The 24,527-nt window shown below is 44.8% G+C and overlaps 2 protein-coding genes across 4 annotated transcripts in view; one reads left to right on the forward strand and one right to left on the reverse strand.

The window, feature by feature from the left end:
* Positions 1 to 1,899: 1,899 nt before the first annotated feature.
* On the reverse strand, positions 1,900 to 6,961 carry TIMM9 (translocase of inner mitochondrial membrane 9). 2 transcript variants are annotated; one of them, XM_069733274.1, is made up of 4 exons: positions 6,890 to 6,961; positions 5,868 to 5,931; positions 3,786 to 3,881; positions 1,900 to 2,409 (listed from the first exon to the last, which is right to left on the reverse strand). In XM_069733274.1, the coding sequence occupies exons 2-4, from the start codon at positions 5,904 to 5,906 to the stop codon at positions 2,275 to 2,277; spliced, it is 270 nt and encodes an 89-aa protein (XP_069589375.1). In that variant the 5' UTR covers positions 5,907 to 5,931; positions 6,890 to 6,961; the 3' UTR covers positions 1,900 to 2,274. The 2 variants fall into 2 exon arrangements, with proteins under 2 accessions (XP_069589375.1, XP_069589386.1); XM_069733285.1 differs by having other exon boundaries at positions 6,864 to 6,951.
* Positions 6,962 to 10,759: 3,798 nt separating this feature from the next.
* KIAA0586 (KIAA0586 ortholog) overlaps positions 10,760 to 24,527 on the forward strand; it is a 234,614-nt gene continuing 220,846 nt past the window's right edge. For both annotated transcript variants that reach the window (XM_069733299.1, XM_069733306.1), the window contains exons 1-5: positions 10,760 to 11,163; positions 12,865 to 12,914; positions 17,095 to 17,176; positions 17,351 to 17,420; positions 22,370 to 22,535. In XM_069733299.1, coding sequence (XP_069589400.1) covers positions 10,797 to 11,163; positions 12,865 to 12,914; positions 17,095 to 17,176; positions 17,351 to 17,420; positions 22,370 to 22,535 — 735 coding nt within the window. In that variant the 5' untranslated portion in view covers positions 10,760 to 10,796. The remainder of the gene's footprint in view (positions 11,164 to 12,864; positions 12,915 to 17,094; positions 17,177 to 17,350; positions 17,421 to 22,369; positions 22,536 to 24,527) is intronic.

The following is a 24,527-nucleotide window of genomic DNA, read 5'->3' on the forward strand; positions in this document are numbered from 1 at the left end:
CATGGGGCAACATCTGTGCTTGGTTTTCCCCATCTCTTCCTACCTGGTTCTGGAGGAGGGATAGGATCCAGTAAGTGGCTTTTTGAGGATGGAGATTTTGTCCATCGTGCTTGATTTTCTGCTGCGCTGCGTAGAATGGCTGCTGGAACGTCCGCTCCGCTTGCCTGCGGAAAAATGCCTCTTAGGTTGCTGCCGGTGTTGCGGTTCGCTATCCTCCATCATGCCGGGGTCCGCTTGCAGCAGGGAGCGTCTCCACGCTTTCCCCCTGGTGTCCTCAGCCCTACTTCTGGTCTGCACCGAAAGTACCTCCTCTGTACTGACTTCCCTAGCCGCATCATCAGGGGGCGCTTCGGCGTGTCTCCGAGTTTGCACCGGACGAAAACCTGGAAGCCCTGCACCCAGATCTGGTGTGGTGGCTACGCTAACCCCCACAAGACCCCTCGGTCCCAGTGGTGGTGGCTTCAGAGCACACCAGCTGCAGCAGGGGCCTCCTTGCTGCCTGTACCGGACTGGCCAGACCTGGACCATCTTCTTCCGGATCTTCATTCCAGGTACCGCCGAACTGAAGGTTCCCAGTCAGGGACAGGAAACCAACTAGGGAGAGGTGTCGCCCTTTTTATCTGTAGGTTTTTTTTGTCCCGGAAGGGCAGATCCCCTCTCTCCGTGGTACGGTCATGGGGGAAAGGAGAAATAAAGGTTATATAATTAAACATTAGTAATTAACAGAAAAGAGAAGTCTAGAAACTAATTTTAGTTTATATTGTAAATATTCCAGTTTGTAAATGAAGACACTTGATATTTTTTTTTTTAGCTGCTTATTCCTCATTCTCAGTTTAAAAATGGATATTTTGTTCATGTTTCTTCTTGGATCTGAATGTGCAGCACTTAGCACCTTTGTGTATATGGTAATAAATTCTATTATGAGGACTGACCTTTTTCGCCATTGGTTTTAAACACACTGCTATGATCTTGTGCATAACTGCTAACTTGCTGATCACTGGAAGCCCCATAGATAACAAGGCTCTCATATGCTTGGCTAGCCCTGGCAGTCACACAGACAATATAGTAGAGGTGTGCATACAGATGGATAACTTGCCAAGTTACGGATCTGGTATTACAACTGCTCCCAGTTGAAGGTAAACTAATCAAATTTGCAGAGGTGTGAAAAAGACCTGGGTATACTAGTAGATCACAGACTACACGAGTCAACTGTGTGATGCAGCAGCAAAAAAATTAAAACAGTTCTAGAATGTATTAAGAGAAGCATAGAGTCTAGATCATGTAAAGTAATTACCCTTCTACTCCTCCTTGGTGAGGCCTCATCTGGAATACTGTGTTCAGTTCTGGGCATCATTTTTAAAAAATGACACTGAAAACCTGGAGAGAGTTCAGAGAAGAGCTACCAGGATAGTGTGCAAACTGCAGAATATGTCCTACAAGTAACGGTTAAAGGATCTGGGAATGTTTAGCTTACAAAAAAGAAGGCTAAGAGGAGACTTAATAGCTGTCTACAAATATCTGAAGGGCTGTCATAGTGTAGATGGATCATCCTTATTCTCTTTTGCACAAAAAAACATAAGCAGCAATGGAATGAAACAAAGTGAGAAGATACAGATTATACATTAGAAAAAACTTTGACAGTGAGGGTGATCAATGAGTGGAACAGGCTGCCATGGCTGGTGGTGAGTTCTCCTTCAACGGAAGTCTTCAAACATAGGCTGGACAGACATCTGTCTGAGATGGTTTAGTGAATCCTGCATTGATCGGGGGAGTTGGACACAATGACCCTGGAGGTCCCTTCCAACTAACTTTCTATGATTCTAAGTGAATGGAGCTGCAATGCTACACCCTACCAACAATCAGGGGTGGTGCTATGTCTAAAATCTTTTTAAAAAAAAAAAAGTAGCAAAATACAAATACATTCAGCAATTCATCCCTACAATCAAGTTTATTTCACTGGACCATTACGGCTTCAGATTGTAGATTATGGAACATCGTCTTAAAGAAAAAGACAAACAAGTATTCTGTTTTTCCATCATCATGATAGCTGATTCTTATTAGAAGTGTGTTCAGAATATCTAATAGAGGACATATGTTAGGAAGGCACAATCCAGGATTGCCTCCCATGACTAGTCTTCTTCTGATGTTAGCCATTCTTCAGCAGCTGGCGCTCTGCTAGTAGACAGGCACAACCTGTCTTCAGAGCTTTCTTTTCTGGCCAGCACAGCATGTTGTTGGCTGGACTGATAGGACCTCTATCTGCAATCTCAACTCTTATCGTGGCTGACCAATGAGTCCTGCTTTTGCGGCCAAGGCCTCGTTCTGTTGTATGTGATACTCCTGAAATCTCATGGATATCCTCTGTGTCATTTTCAGATACTTCTGTAGACAGTGCTCTGAGCAAGTAACCTAACAGTAGAAAGAAGAGCGTAAGTTAATAGCACAAGTTGTGAAGCGTCAATATTGGCAAAACTGTAGGGGTAAGGACTAGGGTTGAGCGAGTCTACTCATTACTCGAGATTCCCCAAGCACGCTCAGGGGTCCTCCGAGTATTTTTTAGTGCTCGGAGATTTTGTTTTCATCGCCACAGCTGAATGATTTACATCTGTACGCCAGCATAAGTACATGTGGGGGTTGCCTGGTTGCTAGGAAATCCCCACATGTAATCAAGCTGGCTAAGTGATGTAAATCATTCAGCTGAGGTGAGGAAAACAATCTCCGAGGACTAAAAAATACTCGGAGGTCACCCGAGCATGCTCGGGAAATCTCGAGTAACGAGTATATTCGCTCATCACTAGTAAGGATCGCTTTCCTTTCCACAAGCATGTGGTATTCTTTTTATAATGAAGCAGCTGCGCAAACATGGACAAGTTGTGGGTAAAATGGTTGCAGTTTCAACAATTAAAAGTACCAGTAATTATAGGAAAACTTGTAGTATGTCACAATAACTCGCCGCCATATTCATTCTGCAGATGGCGTTTAACAGAGGAAACATTGTGACTTGAACCTCTGGGCAGTGCAGGTTCTGTCTAGCCACCATGATTAGGACCTGTAATGCTGTCCAGTCTGGTAAGTGTGTAATAAACAGCTCCCTGCTTTGGCCAATTGGACAGCACCACACCTTACTAAAGCTACCAGCTTACTGCTGGGAGCTGCCAGGTAAAGACTTGTTCTCTGGTTTGCTGAAGGTTCTTAGCTACTGGCTTCCTATTCTGACCTTGGCCCGTTTACTGACTACTCGTGCGTCTTCTAATTTTATACCTTGTCTACCCGCAAGGTTTTGACCCAGCAACCCAACCCCTAATGAAAACCTGAACCATCAAACAACTGACAGCATGGCCCCCATGTAGGACCAGATACCTGTACAGAGGTAAAAGGGTAAAGGCCAAGATAACTCCAGGGATCCGGCAAGCCTGTCCGTGGTAGCCATTCTTAGAGTTGCCAGATGACCACTGACAGAGCCTCATTACAATATCTATAGCAGACCCATGGAGCTTTCCTGTAAGTGTTCTATCTCATTCCAGTGCTGAAAGCACAGCTACACTTCTTGCTGAATATGTGCTATGTACAGGTAAGAGGTTAGGAATCCCTCATGTTTGTGCACGCTGTGTATGGGATACATCACAGCAGCTAGTCTCCATCAGCTCAGGGGCAACTGAAGATTGAAAGAGTAAACTGCAGGATACAAGTCACTATAGATACTCCAAAAGATCCCAGCTATTGCTTCTATGACATATATAAGTACTGAACAGCCTACATCATCTATGGGAAGGATGCAGACCTACCTCTTCAGGCTTAACCTCCCGTGTAGTAAAATCCTTCACACAGTCCAGGAAGCAGTTTTCTGTCAGTTTATTATAAGTCCCAAGAAATTCTTTAAACTGCGAAGAAAAAAGTATCAAAGTTTGACTTCAATCAGTCATATGCACATAAAGTGAACTAAAGAACCTTTCCCAAATGTTATTGAGGCGACTGTAACATCGGGGGCTTTCCTGAGGTCATTCCCATGTAGTACAGTAACAGAAGTGAGTAGGGTATAGCTCATCTGGGAGAACCCAGCTCGTAAATGAATTCCTATAGGCAACGTCTAATCCTCTATTTCCCCTTTGGCAGCGTAGCAAGGGAACTGCCCACAATGGGGGTAAATTTGTCAAGACTGGTGTTTTCTATACCCGCCTTCATCAAAAGTCCACAGGAGTACGATACAGCTAACTTATGAAGGGGCGCACGTGTCTTAAGTTTGGTGCATCTTTCAAGCTGTCCATGCAACAGAATCAGAACCGTACTAATCAGGAGAGCATTTCTGCTAGAATTGACACAACATGACCATAAATTATGAGATGAATGTTCCAGACTCCTCCGCTTAAACCTCATCCACTTTTGCAAAAGACTTTTGCAAACGCGGAGATGTGGGTGCCAGTAGCTGCGATCCACATACTGTATATACTCGAGTATAAGCCGAGATTTTCAGCCCATTTTTTTTAGGCTGAAAGTGCCCCTCTCGGCTTATACGCGAGTCATTGTCCCAAAGGGGTCAGCAAGGGGGAGCGGCAGCTGTGACATACTATACTCACCTGCTCCTGGCACGGTCCCTGCATCTCCGGGCGCTGACAGCTGCTTCCAGCGTTGAGCAGTCACATGGTACCGCTCATTACAGTAATGAATATGGACCAGACTCCACTCCCATAGGGGTGGAGCCGCATATTCATTACTGTAATGAGCGGTACCATGTGACCGCTCAACACAGAAAGAAGCTGTCAGTGCCCAGAGATGCAGGGACCTCGCAAGGAGCAGGTGGGTATAATGGGGAGGGGAGCGCTGCGCGATATTCACCTTTCCTTGTTCTGGCGCCGCTCCGTCTTCCGCGTCCTCTGCAGTGACGCTCAGGTCAGAGGGCGTGAAGACGTGGTTAGTCCGCGCCCTCTGCCTTAGCGTTAGTGCTGAGGACGCGGAAGACACAGCGGCGCCAGAACGAGGACCGGTGAGTATAGCAAGTGCCGGGGGCCTGAGCGACAAGGGGTGAGCATGTCTTTTCTTTTTAAATCGCAGCAACAGCATATGGGGCAAATGTCTCTATGGAGCATCTTATGGGGCCATATTCAACGTTTGTGCAGCACTATATGGGGCAAATATCTCCATAGAGCATCTTATGGGGCCATTATTAACCTTTGTGCAGCATTATATGGGGCATATTTTGTATGGAGCATCTTATGGGCCCATCATGAACTGTATCGAGCATTATATGGGGCTCCTGATTCAATATGGATATTCAGAAACACTTAACCTACTGAAATCTCAATAAATTTTACTTTTATTTTGACATTTACCGGTAGCTGCTGCATTTTCCACCCTGGGCTTATACTCGAGTCATTAAGTTTTCCCAGTTTTTTGTGGCAAAATTAGGGGAGGGGTCCGGCTTATACTCGAGTATATACGGTAATTTTTAGTTGACTTCTATAACACAAAGGGACACCCCCAGTCTGGAATGGAGGCCATGTACAGACTTCTACATCAATAAGCAGGGCTAAATAAAATTCAACAATCCTATTTAAAGGGGCTGTCTCCGATACTCGATTTGTCGTTACCACTGGCCGGATATAAACTGTAAGGAGAACAGCACACCCCCATATAGTGTTTAGTGGCTGCTGCGTATCAGCTACTATTCTCTCATCAGCTGTACCCAGCAATGGCCAATACACATTGTGAAGGAGCGGTGCTCGTCTAATCCTCACACTTCACATCCGGCCATAGCTTGAACCAGCTGATCCATGAAGGTGTCAGGTCATCACTATCAGACTGGTGAGGGTCCATCTAAGTAGTGGACATCCCCTTTAATCAGATGGAAGGTGTTTAATGAGCAGATTTACCTGTTTGATTTGATCCGATTCTGAGATTTGAGCTGCCATGTCTTAGATTTTATAAATCAGTTGCCTGGAAATACAAGACAAGAAATCTGATATCCACAGACTAAAGTTTGCAAGCAACAAAAATGCATCTAAGGGTTAAATGCAAAATACGAGGGGGGTGAGAAAACCCTCCTGGATGGATAAATGTCACTGGTGCGTGGTTAAAGGGCTGGTCTCTGACTCCGGTCATTTACATGGGTGACCTTGAATGTGACACCAAGGTCATTCCTAGCTAAGATGCTCATAGGTAAGATAACGAGCGACCCCTGCCACCTTGAAGGGACACTGTGACCCTTTGATAAGATTTGAAGGCGTTGAATAGTGCCATAGAGTTATACAATGTCTGCATCTTACTACAAGTCAACACCTACATTAAAGGGGTGTTCGCATGCCAGACACGTATGGGAACTCTGCAGGATATGTCCTAAATGTCTGACAGGAGTGGAGCTGCGCCTGCAGAGATAGAGCAGGAGCCCCTCCACTTCATTCAAGACCGCACTCGGCAGATCCCAGGATACAGGGCTCCTTTTCTCAGTGACAACCCCCCAGCGATCAGTATGGAATAACCCTTTAAAAAGGAACCTGGGGACAACTCCTTATGGTTAGGCTATTAATCATTGATCAGTGGGGTCCGACTCCTGCAGATCGGCTTAACAAGGTAGCCGCCATGATCCAGCAAGCACCAACTCACTACTGACCAGTACACAGCGCCACACACAGTGGTGGCCGTTACTGGTACTGCAACTCATCAATCGATGCCGGTGATTCACTCTCTACAGGAGCCCACCGAACAGATGTCACAGTACCGGCTATGAATGGTCCTGCAGTGCACGGCACAGGCTGATAGAGCCAGGGACCACGTGACCTATAAGCCACATGCGACAAGGACACAGCCCTAAGACTATGGGGGCATCACAGCGCTGCCCGCACCCCCAATATTACCGAGCAGTGACATACCTCCCCTGCCCCCGGCAATCACTGACCTCCTCCCTCCCTGCAGTGATCTCTCTCCGCTTCTCAGCCTCACAGGAGGAACACGTGGGCGGGGCGACAGTGATTTCTCCGCAGCTGATTCGTCACTTATAAAGACGTCGGCTCAGTATAACGCGAGATAAAACAGCCAATCTCCATGTAACGTCACTCGTGCTATCGCTTCGATCCACTTATCTTGTTACAATTCTTTAATGGCTTTTATTTTCCCGTAGAATGTTCTACCATGAAACGTCACACACATTTACCACCGGTTCCCAGGACGCCTTAGTGCATCACCATTAACCTTCCGGCAGGAACAAACACGTTGATCTTTAAGTTCCTAGTGATCTTTATTATTCTCTTCCATGAGCTATAACTTAGAGCTGTACCAGGACTTGAGTTTTTGTGGTACCGGTTGTAGTATTTATAGGTACAATTTTGGGGTCCATATGACGTTCTGATCTTTTTATTCAATTGTTTGAGAGGCAATATCTATATGTTAGCATCTAAAACATTTTTTTAAAACTATGTTCCGAGAAAAGGGGACGGGAGGGGGTGATATGAACCTTTTTTTTTATAATGTATACATTTTTTTATTAATTGCCCTAAGGGACCTGTTAATAGTACAATACTATACTGTGATGTAGTGTATATTACCTGTCCAGTCACAAGCTAGACCAAACAGATATAAGGGTCTTTAGGAGGTCCTTTGGCACCCCACAATGTTTGTGGAGGATCGGGGGAAGCTTGAGGCCCACGAGCATTGCAACAGACACCTTCCCCAATTCCCAACGGCGGTCATAAGGGACATTGACACCTAAGAGGTTAAACTGCTGCATTCAGAACTAGCTCCAATCACAGCAGCAAGGCCACGGTCACACTATCAGTGTTTTACATCAGTATTTGTAGCCGAAACCAGGAGAGGGACAAATAGAGGAAAAGTATAATAGAAACATATGCACCACTTCTGTATTTATCACCCACTCCTGGTTTACAAATACTGATGTAAAATACTGACCAAATACCGAGGTAAAAAATTTACCAAAAAACTGAATGTGTGAGCGTGCTCTTAGACTCGGTTGCTGGCTGTATGACACACCTGTGGCGGTAGTAACATTCACGGAAACTGGTTTGAAGATGATTATGCCAATGGAAAATGAAGTGTCTATCCATTCTTTTAGGGTCCGTTCAGTCGTGCCATGTATTACACGGTCACCCATTGTTTGCATTGCTATCTTTTCTACCAAAAAAATGTTGGTGTAATAAGAAAATAAATAAAAGGCGTACTTCTTTAGGGGGTTCAAGGTAGTTAGGGACTAACCGCTCTCTGACATCCGACGTACTATCCCGTCCATGTGACCTGGGCTTGTCTGACCATGGACGGGATAGTACGTCATCACGATTGGCTGCACACATGGGGGGGGGGGGGGGGGGGGAGTGCACGGCCTATCGCAGCCAGGTGTCAGCTGATTCTCACAGCTGACACCCAGCACTAGGTGCCAAGAGTGGTCACTAACCGCTCCAGGCACTTTAACCCCTGGAATGCTGAGATTGAACATGATCACAGCATTCCAGGAGCAGGCAGAGGGCTGACAGCCCCTCTGCCTTCGGATCGGCGTGGGGACCCCTCTATTCTTAACTCTGCCTTCGGATCGGCGTGGGGACCCCTCTATTCTTAATATCCAACCTTGCTGAAGCTGACAGCTGAGGGTTGCAGCCCCCAGCTGTGAGTCTTGCCTGGCTGGTTATCAAAAATAGGGGGGAACAAACGATCACCGGCAGAGCAGGGAAGAATGAGAAGAGTCATGTTCAGCACCCGGGGCCGGGGAACAGCGCTTACTGTAACGCTTCTTCCCCACCGCTGATGTGTTTCACATGGATGACATTCATGTGTGTTATACATGTGCGGGACATTTATGGCCCGTGCCGACATTAAAACATGTCAGCGTGTTTTTCCCACGGACACACGGTCCATGGAAACACACTGACATGTGTACAGACCCATTCACTTGAATAGGCAAATAGCTCTCGTTCCTCCCGAGTCTCTGCGCTTGGGCTAAGTAGTACTGTACAGCCACATATGGGGTATTTCTACATTTAGTAGAAATTGTGGGACAAATTTTGGTGCCATTTTTACCAACTTTTTGTGTGAAAATGTAAAACCTTTGGCTAAATCAAAATTTTGGTGGTAAAAATGTAGTTATTTTTTCTTCACTGCCCAAAAGTATAAAATTCTGTGATACAACCATGGGTGTCAATATGATTACTGCACCCCTAGATGAATTCATTGAGAGGTGTAGTTTGTAAAATGGGGTCACTTATGGGGGGTTCTGCTGTTTTGGCACCTCAGGGAATCTCCCAGTGGGTAATGGCACCTGCAAACCATAACAGTAAAATCTGGTGCTCCTTGCCTTCTGAGCTCTGCCATGCGCCCAAACAGTGGTTTATCGGCGTACTCAGGACAAATTGTACAACAACTTTTGGGGTCCAAATTCTCCTTTTACTTTTAGTAAAATAAAAAAAAATTGGCTGAATTAGAAAAAATTTGAGGAAAAAAGTTAAATGTTCATTTTTTTAAACATTCCAAAAATTCATCTGAAGCACCTGAAGGGTTAATAAACTTCTTGATGTGTTTTTGAGCACCTTGAGGGGTGCAGTTTTTAGTATTGTGTCACTTTTGGCCATTTTCTATCATATAGACCCCTCAAAGTGACTTCAAATATGATGTGGTCCCTAAAAACAAATGGTGTTGTAAAAATGAGAATCGCTGTTTAACTTTTAACTCTTATATCTCCCTAACAAAATTTAAAATTGGAAAATTGTGAAATGTTCAAAATTTTCGCCATATTACCGTTTTTTTTCACAAATAATCATAAGTCATATCAAAGAATTGTTACCACTAAGATGAAGTACAATATGTCATAAGAAAACAATGTCAGAATCACTGGGATCCGTTGAAGCGTTCCAGAGTTATAACCTCATAAAGGACAGTGGTCAGAATTGTAAAAATTGGCCCGGTCATTTATTTGCAAACCACCCTTGGGCGTAACGGAGTTAAAGAGGTTTTTCAGTTTGAGACAACCCGGCTGCACTCACCTTCCCTAACCCCCCGAGCCCCCCCCCCCACGGCCCAGTACACATTTTCCACCGCTGCTCCCGTTATCTGTTATTGCCTGCACTGCTGATTGGCTGCAGTGCTGTTGACAGGCTATCACTGAGTTCCGCCACTCTCCACAAGTTCACGGTATGAGCCTCTGAGCTCATTGAGCATCTGCAGACAATAACATACATCAGGATCAGTATTGGAGACTCCGCGCTGGACCTCAGGAAGGTGAGTTAGCCCATTTGTTTTTAAAACAAACTAGGGTGGGGAAGAGGGGTCTTCGGAAAATGGAAAATCGCTTAAAGGGCATGGAGAGATGTTACTGTAAAAAGGTGAGATGACTTGTGAAGCAAGAATAGGAGCAAAAAACGAAAGAGCAAAAATGGAAAAATCGCAAGGTCATGACGGGGTTAATACTTGGGTGACTGTAAGCAATCCAGCATATGGTGCTTCCATTCAAAACCTTTTATGCTATAAAATCAATTATCCGGAACTATAAGCAGAGTGCTCCTGTTTCCGCACGGGACACTGTATCGCGCGGACATTCCAACCGTTACGAGACATAAGAACCTAGCAACAGGCTAGAGGACGCTTTGCAAAACCCTTTTGTCTCTTTTTGTTGAAGCCATTTTGTCAGAGATATTTTGCGCACTTCCAATTATAAGTCGGGCTTTGAAAACATGGCCGCCGGCAGTATTATTCCTTACAGCACCGGCGACACTTTCCGCGATAAAGCAGAATGCTCTGCCCGCTCTCATTTGATTCCCCCTGTTATGCTTTTTGCAGCCTAGTGACCAGGTAACGGCCTGAGAGGAATGGGGGAAGAAGCCTCGGATAATATCAGCCTGGATTCTGCAGCGAGCAGCACTGCCAGTGATGTCCTCATTCGCTCCACCAGCCTCCATATGTCCTCCTCACAGAGGAAGGTGGGCAGCAGGCTGCCAGCAGGTGACATCAGTCCCCTGCACCCAGGCCCCCATTATTCAGGAGTATCTATGATGGAGCACAGTCAGGTGGCATCTGGTAATGCCATTGTATGCCAGGACAGCAATGGCAGGAGGGTGCAAGACGCCCCAGCTCTTGTCCTCCCAGACTTTGCCTTTAAGAAGCGAGACCCTTCCCGCGTTCCCCCGGCTCTACCTGCTAACAAGTATCCCGCCGTCACCTTCACCCTGATGGATGGTAAGTTGTCACCTGCAGCCGCCGCCATAGTACTACGGGTCCATGCAGAAATCGGGGTCACAAACCCAATGGCTCTTCCTAGAACTCCGCAGCTCGTGCTGTGTAGCGTAACAGAGTTCGGTGATTGGCTGCAGCGGTGATGTGCACTCTCAGGATCGGGGAGAGTGAGTACTATCTAATTTTGTCATTTTTTTTTGTTCACATTTCTTAAAGTGGAAAACTTTGTCAGATTCCCTCTAAAGAGATATCATCAACATTTAACGTCATCGACAATCTATTAGAATAAGCCGCGACGTGCGGATCGGTGGAGGGTCCGACCTCCTGGGCTGCCGCCAGTCCCTCCTTTCCCATGGCCAATTTCAGAGCTCTGCTCTTATGAACAGATGAGGTTGGAACCTCGACCGATCTGATATCTTGGGAATAACCCTAGAGCACATGTAGTCACTACACCCTGGTGTTTATATAGATGAAAAACGGAAAACAGCACTACCAAATGAAAAAAAGTGGACTTTAATGCCCAAACGGCGTGGCAAACACCCCCACCCACCGCAGCTACAGTCCGCGAGATCGGTCTTTAGGAATCTGATCTTTGCATTCATTTATATGATGTATAAAACTAAGACAACCATATGTAATATCCACAAATTAGGTGTTCGGGGGTCTCATCTCTTCAACTCCATCTTAGAAAAAGATGTACCCATGGGCTCCTCACTATTAGACAACTCATTTGAGGAGCCCCCTGACCGCTGTGTCCAGCAGTTTTGTGATTATAGGGGTTTTTATGGGGATGTTTCAGCCACAGAATCTATAGCTGGTCTGTTTATGACAGAATAATGGTGCCGCCTTGTGGCTAAACTGTGAATGACGCGATACTCGTTACTTATATGTGTACTGTACTGTGTGTGCATGGAAATGGATCCACATAGAAAAAAAGAAGATCAAGGCTTTCATGCTTGATTTGTCAAAAATCACAAATAAATAGTGAATTTATACTATACCCCCCCCCCCACCAGGATTTCAAAATTGTTAGAGGGGCCACCCAGCACATTGCACTCACAGTGCCTTCATGTCATTTTACATCACAGCGTTTTAGACGTTTTCTTTTTGTTCATTTTTTTTGCATTTTGGTTGAAAGCCGGACCTTAGAGGAGCTTTCTTACACATGAAAGTTCAGAATATGGAGAGTTTATACACATCACTTACATCTGCATCTGAATGCAAATATTCTGGCAAAAAAATCTAAATGGAACCCTCTCTGCTTCACATCTGTAAGGAGTGTGTATGTTCTCCCCGTGTTTACGTGGGTTTCCTTTGGGATCTCCGGTTTCCTCCCACACTCCAAAGACAAACTGATAGGGAATGTAGATTGTGAGCCCCATCGGGGACAGCAATGATAATGTCTGCAAAGCGCTGCGGAATATGATGGTGCTATATAAGTAAACATGACAATAATAAATATATGCCGTGGATAGAATAGAGCAGTGGTCCCCAACTCCAGGCCTCGAGGGCCGCCAACAGTGCAGGTTTTCAGGATTTCCTTAGTGTTGCACAGGGGTTGGAATCATTACCTGTGCAGATGATCACATTACCACCGATGCAATACTAAAGAAATCCTGAAAACCTGCACTGTTGGCGGCCCTCGAGGCCTGGAGTTGGGGACCCCTGGAATAGAGTTAAATATTCATTTGTTTAACTTTCTAGATACTATTAATGGCTCCGCAGTACAGAAAACTGATTCTACGGCACAAAAGGTAAGAAGGAACAGTCACTTGTATCATTATTGGTGAAAATGCATTTAGTTTTTCATCTTGTTTTTCATGCTGATCATATTTATTATTACTTTTGTAAACTGAGTTTTGTACGTAAATGATCCATCTCTTGGGTAATAGATGTGGGCTGACAGCTCTCGTAGCGCTCAGTAACGTAGTCTTAGAGCATGTGCACATGTTGCGTAAAATGTCTGCATCTCTTAGCAAGAAAAACGCAGCTTAAAAAAGTGCCTTTTTTATTTATTTTTGGTGGATTTGTTTGACTGATTTGAGTGAGGTCAGTGGTGAAAAACGCAGGGCAAAAACGCATAGAATTGACGTCCTGCCGATTATTTTCTGCACCAAATCTGCAAGTAAAAAATACTTAACGTGTGCATGACGCTTCAGGTTTCTCATTCACTTTGCTGGCATCAGGTTTTGCTTAAGGTTTATCTAGAAAATCTGTACCAAATCTGCGTTGTGTGCACATAGTCTAAAGGTACCTTCACACATAACGATATTGTTAACGATATCGTTGCTATTTGTGACGTAGCAACGATATCGTTAATGAAATCGTTATGTGTGACAGCGACCAACGATCAGGCCCCTGCTGGGAGATCGTTGGTCGCTGAATAAAGTCCAGAACTTTATTTTGTCGCTGGATCTCCCGTGGACATCGCTGGATCGGCGTGTGTGACACCGATCCAGCGATGTCTTCACTGGTAACCAGGGTAAACATCGGGTAACTAAGCGCAGGGCCGCGCTTAGTAACCCGATGTTTACCCTGGTTACCATGCTAAAAGTAAAAAAAACAAACAGTACATACTTACCTACCGCTGTCTGTCCTCCAGCGCTGCGCTCTGCTCTCCTCCTGTACTGGCTGTGAGCCGGAAAGCAGAGCGGTGACGTCACCGCTCTGCTTTCCGGCTCCCAGCCAGTACAGGAGGAGAGCAGAGAAGCAGAGCGCAGCGCTGGAGGACAGACAGCGGTAGGTAAGTATGTACTGTTTGTTTTTTTTTACTTTTAGCATGGTAACCAGGGTAAACATCGGGTTACTAAGCGCGGCCCTGCGCTTAGTTACCCGATGTTTACCCTGGTTACCGGCATCGTTGGTCGCTGGAGAGCGGTCTGTGTGACAGCTCTCCAGCGACCAAACAGCGACGCTGCAGCGATTCGGATCGTTGTCGGTATCGCTGCAGCGTCGCTAAATGTGAAGGGGCCTTTAAGGGTGCATTTTTATTACTCATTAAACCACTGCCCTTTGGCTGCATGTCTGTTCATTAGTGGACGTTTCATGGCCTTACACTTATTCTGCGCGCGTAAAATATTATGTTATCGGCAGCACATCTCCTGTTTAAACCAAACAATTGTGCTGTAAAAAATTGAGATTATTATTATTATTATTTTTTCTTAACGCAACCTTAGAAATAACCTTACCCCATTTTGTTTCTTCCCCTGGTGATCGGCTCTCCATTTCCCAATAATCGTCCTGTGTAAATGCAGCCTTAGACCTTGTACAACGCTGACTTGATTTACTAAGATGCATTAAGAGAAGCGGCTGAACCTGCTGCAGCCTCGTGACTACTGTTAGAACCGGAAAATGAAGCCCAATCTCAATCTTGCACAACAGAAGGTTTTGGCAAGCTGCACAGCTTGCTGAAAATTTCCTTAGGGGGTAGACAGTTCCTTTAAGGACCGATTTGGTCAATTTTATCCTTCTAAATCAATAAGAGAGGAACCATTTTAAAACTGATTCATTTTAGTAGCTAAGCCAAATGTCTCTCTCTATGCATCGGCCGTGACTGAGGAGGGGGCTGGCTTAGTTATTAAAGATAATCTGTAAGATCAACCTCCCCAAACTGCACATATGGACATACAGATCTCTGAAATATAAGACCATCCACACATTTACATCATCTAAGACCTACATGCCCATATATGCGGTTGGGCAGGATTGGGCAGCACATGGCTTAGCTGTGCCGGCGATGGTGTAACAAAAGGATTGAACAAAGAGGTGAGACGGCTAGTTAGTGGCAGCATCAGTTTTCCTGAGCCTGCGGATGGTTTTGTGCACGTATTGTGTTCATTTTGTAACCTCGAGACAGAGTATAGTGCTACGTTTCCAAGCTAGGTATTCATAGTACAGAACTGTGCAAAGACAGATGTTGAAAAATTCTTCAGAGTAAGAAGCTTTCCTAAAACGAAGTGTCACTGGTGTATTTTTAGCATTTAACAAAAGACAAAGCAAATGAACAATATTTGTTGTGATTGCCCTTTGCCTTCATCAGTTGTTCTAGGTACTCTCACACAATGTTTGAAGGAACTCGGCAGGGAGGTTGTTCCAAACATCTTGGAGAAGTAACCACAGATCTTCTGTGGATGTCACTTGTGCAAATCCTTCATGTATTCCCAGATAGACTGGATGGAGATGATGAGACCAGGGCTCTGTGTGGGCCATGTCATCACTTCCAGAATTCCTTGTTCTTCTTTACACTGAAGATAGTTCTTAACGACATTGACTGAACGTTTGGGGTCGTTGTCCTGCTGCAGAATAAATGTGGAGCCAATCAGACTTTTCCCTGATGGTATTGTATGATGGATAAATATCTGACTGTATTTTTCAGCATTGAGGACACCATTAATCCTAACTAAATTCCCAACTGTGATTGCTGAAAAGCAGCCCAACACTTGCAGAACCCTCTATTATGCTTCACTGTTGCCTGCAGACCCTCATTATTGTGCCTCACTCCAGCCCTTTGGGCAACAAACTCTTCTGTTACAGCCAAATATTTCACATTTGTACTAATCAATTCACAGCACCAGCTACCAATATTCTACACTCCATTCACTATGTTTTTGTACATAGTTGAGTACCTTTGTATAGTCAACATCTCCTAAATATGTCCAGAATTTTTCCATGAAGACAACTTCTGGCCACACTTCTATGAATTGTAGATGGATGTAGCTGGGTGGTGCTGGTTCCTGTCATTTACGAGATGATGGCACTGCTGGACATCTTCCTATTTAGAAGCAAAATAACATGACGTGTCTTTCACCTGGTGCACGAAGTTTCCTTGTCGACCACTGCATCAGTGGTCCTCAACATTGTCCATTTTTTTGCTGCTGCTTCCAAAGAGCCTGAACAGCACATCTGGAAACCCCAGTCTGCTCTAAGTGTTTGTCTGGGAGAGTCCTTGCTGATGCAGTATAACTACCTTGTGTCTTGTTGCTGCGCTCAGTCTGTGACATAACTTTCTTCCACAGTCTGAACTTTGGAGCGGAGTTTGGCTGTTCCTTACCCAGTTCTAAGCCTCCTGCACATGTTTGTTTCTGTTAATGATCAGTCTTTCAGCCTACGTATGAAAATGATGATCATTATAATCTGTTTGGTATAGTTACTCACACACCTGACAATCCTCCAAAATCCCAGATTTTGCACAAGTGTACCTTAGAAGAACTGATCTTAAAGTTATTAAGGGCGGTCGTAGCAAATATTACAGTAAGTTGATTTAGATTTCTCTTTCATTCGCTTTGCATTTTGTTAATTAATACAAATTAACTATAAGGCTGTGTGCACACGTAGCAGATTTTTCGCGTTTTTTTCCGCTATAAAAATGCGAAAAAATGCATACATTATGCATACATTATGCATCCCATCATTTAGAATGCATTCTGCAATTTTTGTGCACATGATGCATTTTTTTCTGCGAAAAAACCGCATCGCCGTAAAAAACGCAGCATGTTCATTAATTTTGCGGATTTTTTTGCAGATTTTCCACCGTATTATTGCATTGCGAACCTCCGGACAAATCCGCAAAAAAAATGCACCAAAAACGCGCAAAAAAACGCATGCAGATTTCTTGCAGAAAATGTCCAGTTTTGCTCAGGAACTTTCTGCAAGAAATCCTGTGCACATAGCCTTACCCCTTCTATTTTGAAAATCCTTCTTACTTTGCAACATTATTTGGCCACACTAGCCTAATACTTTTGCACAGTACTATATATGATATAATACATTTCTTATTTATGGTACCGGCCCCACGTGACGTGGTATTCTAGATTGTGAGCCCCATCAGGGACAGTGATGATAATGTGTGCAAACTGTAAAGCGCTACGGAATATGTTAGCGCTATATAAAAATAAAGATTATTATTATTATTATTATTATTTTATTGCTGAAAAGGTTCTGGTGACGAAACATTTTCAGGACCCTGCAGAGGAGAAGAACACAATGAGGAAGCCACTAGAGGGCAGCATACAGAAAAGTAAGTGGCCTGCTGCGACCACTGCTGGATGCCTGTATAACGCCTGCATGTTTGTGATATCAGATGATCTTTCTATAGGTCTCCTGGGTGACCCTTCCTTTCTCAAGTTATTAATACATTTTCGGTTGTCTGTCACTCAGCTATGTAACTATTGTTCCTTTCTTTGCATTGCAGGTAAGGATGTGCAGATTTCACACTTTACTACAGGTCAAAAGGAGAATTTATTGGCAGTATTAAATAAAAGGTAGGTGCTCAGTGCAGTGTATGTGTGCAGAGCCCGGGCAGAGTACAGGTGACTACTTTTTCTGTATGTTCTGTTACTCCTCCCGGGCAGCTCACGCTTTCTCCACCATTGATCACTGAGATCTGGTTTCACAATTAGTATTCAGTGCCGTGATCAGCGCTCCATGGGTTTGCAGTGCTGACCCTCGGCGATCCCCAGAATGAGGCTTTAACCCCTTCCCGACCTGTGACACAGCGTATGCCTTATGAAAGTTGGTGCCAATCCGACCTGTGACGCATATGGTGTGTCACAGAAGGATTGCGTTACTGCGGGTCGGGTGACCGGGGTTAATGAAAGGTCACCCGACCCGCAGGTGAAGGGGGACCTATACCTTACCGGGGGGGTGGTTTTGCCAACCCCCCCCTACCCCCCCCCCCCCCCGGGGCTATGATCACTCCTGGTGACCTTTTTGTCACCCCCCTCATATCTGATTGGAGCTAGCGTCCATGTGATGCTAGCCCTCCAATCAGATGTGGAGGGGCGGAGAAAAGCAATGTCTGCCTCGCTCCTCAGCTTTATCCCACCCGTGGAAGCTGAGGAGCGAGGTGCCTGACTGCTCACCTGCCCCCCCCAGACACCGCAATCGCCGCCGCCACTGCACACCTCTTCACAGCGCCGCCGCCTCCCCACTGCCAGCACCACCGCTGCTGTTGAGGACAGGTACCTCCCTTCTCCTGTCCTCCACTCCCCCCAACCTCTGCTCACTCCCTCCTGCTCCGGTGATCAACCCCTGCCCCCCTTTATCACCTGCTGCTGCTCTATTTTCTCCTCTCCTACCGCCCCCTGTGCCTGTCAGCCCCTTATCCCCTGGTGATCACCCTCTTCAGTGATCACCCCCCTGCCACCCCTTTATCACCTGCTGCTGCCAGCTCCATTTTCTCCTCTCCTACCCCCCTGCGCCTGTCAGCCCCTCCTCCCCTGGTGATCACCCTCTCCAGTGATCACCCCTAATCATCCCCGGCTTCCCTGGTCACCCCCTAATTACCTGCTGCCGGCTCCATCTACAGCTCGTCCTCTGCTCCCCTCCTACCCACCCTGTACCTGACAGCTCCATCCTCCCCTGGAGATCACCCCCCCGATCACCCTTGCCCCCCCCCCGATCACCCCCTGCTCCCCTGATCACCCCCTGATCACCCCCTGATTACCTGCTGCCGGCTCCATCTACAGCTCATCCTCTGCTCCCCTCCTGCCCCTGTGCCTGACAGCTCCATCCTCCCCTGGTGATGACAAATTGTCAGGTTGGAGTGCGGTGTGGTATAGTGTATGTCAGGTTGGTGTGTGTGGTGTATACTACACAACACACACCAACCTGACGTACACTACACCACATGCCAACCTGACATACACTACATACTTTCAATACGCAAAGTGTCCGCTAACAATTGGAGCTAATTTTCCATTCAAAAAGTCAAATGGCGCTCCTTCCCTTCCGAGCCTTGCCGTGCGCCCAAACAGTGGTTTACCCCCACATGTGAGGTATCGGTGTACTCAGGAGAAATTGTCCAACTAATTTTAGGATCCATTTTATCCTGTTGCCCATGGAAAAATTAAAAAAAATGAGGCTAAAATAAATTTTTTGTGGAAAGAAAAGTACTTTTTCATAATTACGGATCAATTTGTGAAGCACCTGGGGGTTCAAAGTGCTCACTATGCATCGAGATAAGTTACTTGGGGGGGTCTAGTTTCCAAAATGGGGTCACTTGTGGGGAGCTCCAATGTTTAGGCACACAGGGGCTTTCCAAATGCGACATGGTGTCCGCTAACGATGGAGATAATTTTTCATTCAAAAAGTCAAATGGCGCTCCTTCCCTTCCGAGCCCTGTTGTGTGCCCAAACAGTGGTTACCTCCCCCCCCCCCCCCCCCCCCCACATATGGGGTATTGGCGTACTTAGGACAAATTGGACACCAACTTTCGGGGTCCAGTTTCTCCTTTTACCCTTGGGAAAATAAAAAAATTGTTGCTAAAAGATCATTTTTGTGACTAAAAAGTTAAATGTTCATTTTTTCCTTCCATGTTGCTTCTGCTGCTGTGAAGCACCTGAAGGGTTAATAAACTTCTTGTATGTGGTTTTGAGTACCTTGAGGGGTGCAGTGTTTAGAATGGTGTCACTTTTGGGTATTTTCAGCCATACAGACCCCTCAAGCTGACTTCAAATGTGAGGTGGTCCCTAAAAAAATGGTTTTGTGAATTTTGTTGTAAAAATGAGAAATCACTGGTCAAATTTTAACCCTTATAACTTCCTAGCAAAAAAAAATGTTGTTTCCAAAATTGTGGTGATGTAAAGTAGACATGTGGGAAATGTTATTTATTAGCTATTTTGTGTCACATAACTCTCTGGTTTAACAGAAACAAGTGTACAGTACCAATCCACAAAACCTTAGAACAAGAAAAATATATGTATCTATATCATAGCATGTAGTAGTATGTAACAAAGTGGAGGATGGTCTATACACAGAGAGGTGAGTGGCAAACCACTCGGAAATGGATAATAACAACAATCCAAGCAGAACCAAGGACCCCAGGATAAGAAATAAATAAGAAAATACTCAAATATGAGGACAAAAGGTAGTATATAAATGATGCCTTTATTAAAATATATATGGGCAATGGCACCAACACTGTGCCTGTACTTGGAAGCAAGAAATGTATAGATAAAATACTAGAATAAAACAATTATTAAATACTAGATGGCAGCCCGATTCTAAAGAATCGGGAGTCTAGAATCCATATATACTTTATTTATTCAAATGTAAAAATAATACAATTAATAAATAATAGTAAGAAAGAACAAAAAATGGCTGCACTCACCAGCTCTTGACAATTCTTGTTATTTAAGGTACAGTTACACAGGATCCATGAACATGCTTATGAGGGGAGGGATGAAAGACATCAGACGACAACTTTGCGTGTTGTGGCACATGCCACAACAACGGTTCTTTGCTTAAGAACAATGTCAGGTAGTAGGAAAATAGCCAGTTAATAATAGGCAATAGTTCTTTGCAGGAATGCAGATATTAATAAATAGGCAGTTTATATTGCAGAGAAATTGCTGGGCAATAATGGACAATGTCCTTATGTGGCAAATAATAGAGCAATATACCCAATGTGGCAAAGAAGAGGTTAATAAACGGCAGTCTCTCAGTATAACAGTCAGTGAATAATAGGCAGTATATGGAGAAAACACCAAACAAAAGTTCAAAATTGGTGTGAAAATGTCACTGAACCACTTCACAACTAAATATATATAGTTTTGGTAAATGGTATTATCATTTTTTTGACGAAATTCGGCAGGAGCTTGAAGAGCAACGTCGCTGGGCCCGCCTCCACGCAGTAGAAACTTGCTGTGAGGTAAAAATTCCAAAATCACACCAAAATGGCGGGCGGAGTGTGTCACAGTACGGCACGTTTCTGATTGGTCGCTCGCAGCAGGCGGCAACCAATCAGACACTGGACACTGTTGACGTCACTTATCTCCGGACATTATCTCCGGACATTATCTCCGGACAGGAAGTTGGCACAAATTGCAGGAAGTAGTATTCTAGGCAATTATATATTAGATATATAGATATACATGTATTTACTTGAGGACTTGCGCTTTAATGGTAATAATCTTTGCATATTTTTGCACATTTTGCTTGATTGTGGTGTCCCTTTATGATGGGGATATGACTATTATTTCATATGCACTTTTTTTCTTGCATAGCGAACTAATACTTCTGGCCGGTATTTAGCCTATATATTGGTGATTTTTTTGTATAACTTTTCTCTATTGGGTTTCTTGTGTGCCTTAGTCTATGATTAAAGTCCTATTTTTCTAGTCCGTCCTCAAGTAAATACATGTATATATAATAAATATATATATATATATATATATATATATATATATTTAAATATTTAATAATTGTTTTATTCTAGTATTTTATCTATACATTTCTTGCTTCCAAGTACAGGCACAGTGTTGGTGCCATTGCTCATATATATTTTAATAAAGGCATCATTTATATACTACCTTTTGTCCTCATATTTGAGTATTTTCTTATTTATTTCTTATCCTGGGGTCCTTGGTTCTGCTTGGATTGTTGTTATTATTCTCTGGTTTAACAGAATAAAAATTCAAATTTTGAAAATTGCGACATTTTCGCCAAATTTCCGATTTTTTTTTTCACAAACGCATAAATTATCGACCTAAATTTACCACTAACATGAAGCCCAATATGTCATGAAAAAACAATCTCTCAGAATCGCTAGGATCCATTGAAGCGTTCCTGAGTTATTACCTCATAAAGGGACACTGGTCAGAATTGCAAAAAATGGCCAGCTCATTAAGGTCAAGATAGGCTGGGTCATGAAGGGGTTAAAAGGCATATGTCAGTAGGATCGACCCTCCAAACCCGTCTATATGGGCATGTATTTCATAGAAAGCTGAATAAAATGATACTTTGATATCTGTGATCCGATGTCTTCATCCCGAGAAGGTATCATTTTATTCAGCTTTCTGAATGTTTTATTTGGCTTCCACTGACCACAAAGTCGTCACCTATCCTGTATATAGGTGAAACTTTTTAATGTTTAAAGGTATTGTCCTCACCCTCTAACAAGTGGCTGACACCCCACAGATCCGCTGATGTGAACGTCTTCCAGATCACAAGCCTCTCTTTACAGTCGCTGCCCTCTCTTTCTAATAGGACTAGGCCTAAAGAACCTCGGACCCCTTTGCTTTATAAATCCTGATTGTCCATAAAGAAAGCTATAGTCCTGATAGGAAAGCCCCAATAAATAATATTGGACAGTTACTAGATATTTAATCTCACTCATGTACTTATTGCTGCGTTGATAAGTGATATTAGTTAATGAAGCTTTTACATAGTGTTACCTTGGGGTGTAAGGCAGCTGTTCTGACTTCTGCAGAGCACAGAGCGGCCCAGTGACCAAACAAGTTCCGGTCCAGTTGCTTCATGATATTGCTGGCAAAAGTCAAAAGACTGAGGCGAATCGGGAGACCAGTGACGTCCAGACCGCATCCATTGCTGCTGCTACTGCTGCCGCCATCGCTGCCACTGCTCCTGTGCTAAAGGTGAGTGATTGTCACTATACAAATGTCTTGACTTTCATACAAGTGTGAGAAATGTTATATTGGGGTTGAACAATAAAGGACTCCATACACAATATGATAAAGTCGTCCGAAGCTGCTGATGGTCTAATGCACGGGTGTCAAACTCACTTTTACCAAGGGCCACATCCATATTGGGGTTGCCTTCAATAGCTCGCTTGTAATTATAAAGGCTCATGGAGCCATTCGTGTAACATGGTACAAGCACAGACTGCAATGCCTGGACTGGCCAGGGGCTGTAAGACAGCTGTCCCTGTGTAATAGGGCTAGTAGAGAGCTTTCCCTAGGTAGTAGGGCTAGGAGAGCTGCCCTTGAGTAGTAGAGATATAAGAGCGCTGTCCCCGGGTAGTATATTTAAGAGGACTGTTCCCTGGTAGTATGGCTAACGGGCTGTCCCTGGGTAGTAGGGCTAAGACGGCTGTCCCGGGTACAATGGCTAAGCGGGCTGTCCCCGGGTAGTACGGTTAAGTGGTCTGTCCCCGGGTAGTAGGGCTAAGGGGGATGTCCCCGGGTAGTAGGGCTAAGTGGTCTGTCCCCGGGTAGTAGGGCTAAGGGGGATGTCCCCGGGTAGTAGGGCTAAGGGGGATGTCCCCGGGTAGTACGGCTAAGTGGTCTGTCCCCGGGTAATAGGGCTAAGGGGGATGTCCCCGGGTAGTAGGGCTAAGGGGGATGTCCCCGGGTAGTACGGCTAAAGGGGCTGTCCCCGGGTAGTAGGGCCGAGGGGGCTGTCCCCTGGTAATAGGGCCGAAGGGGCTGTCCCTGGGTGGTAGGGCCAAGGGGGCTGTCCCCGGGTGGTAGGGCCAATGGGGTTGTCCCAGACCTTAGAGTCCAAGATGGACTGCTCGCTATGCTAAGTACTGCCTGCGTCAGCTCTGATTCAAAGATGGAATCACACAAAAGTGCTGTCTGACTGTTTTCACTTGGTTTCAAACCTGTCTCCTGCTTTTTGGGGTGGCTTCACCCCTTCTGCTAAGCACTGGTTGTGTCGTCTCAGAACGCTGCCAATACTTAGTAGAGGTGGCGGCGTGACCACATGGGATGGGTGCCATCTTAGATTTTGAACTCCGGCTAACGCTTCCACAATGCACGGACCAAAGAAAAAGGGAAACAGCGCTCCAAGTGTGTTACTATTAATATAAGACACAAATGAAAAAATGAAAGGCTGCTGCTTCAACCGCTGACCCACACACCAATAGGAAGAACGTAAAAAGGAAAAAGAGCGGTGAATCTTGGGCGTTTTTTTTTTCTACACTGTGCAGAACTATTAGGCAAGTTGTATTTTGATCACATGATACTTTTTATACATGTTGCCCTACTCCAAGCTGTTCAGGCTTGAGAGCCAACTACCAATTAAGTCAATTAGGTGATGTGCATCTCTGTAATGAGGAGGGGTGTTGTCTAATGACATCAAAACCCTATATAAGGAGTGCTTAATTATTAGGCAACTTCCTTTCCTTTGGCAAAATGGGTCAGAAGAGAGATTTGACGGGCTCTGAAAAGTCCAAAATTGTGAGGTGTCTTGCAGAGGGATGCAGCAGTCTTGAAATTGCCAAACTTTGAAAGCGTAATCATCGAACAATCAAGCGTTTCATGGCAAATAGCCAACTGGGTCACAAGAAGCGTGTTGGGCAAAAAAGGCGCAAAATAACTGCCCTTGAATTGAGGAAAATTAAGCGTGAGGCTGCCAAGATGCTATCTGCCACCAGTTTTGCCATATTTCAGAGCTGCAACGTTACTGGAGTAACAAAAAGCACAAGGTGTGCGATACTCAGGATCATGGCCAAGGTAAGGAAGGGTGAAAAATGACCACCTTTGAACAAGAAACAAAATTAAACGTCAAGACTGGGCCAAGAAATATCTTAAGACTAACTTTTCAAAGGTTTTATGGACTGATGAAATGAGAGTGACTCTTTATGGACCAGATGGATGGGCCAGAGACTGGGTCAGTGAAGGGCA

This window comes from Ranitomeya imitator, chromosome 1 (genome assembly GCF_032444005.1).
Source record: "Ranitomeya imitator isolate aRanImi1 chromosome 1, aRanImi1.pri, whole genome shotgun sequence".
Classification (NCBI taxonomy): Eukaryota; Metazoa; Chordata; class Amphibia; order Anura; family Dendrobatidae; genus Ranitomeya; species Ranitomeya imitator.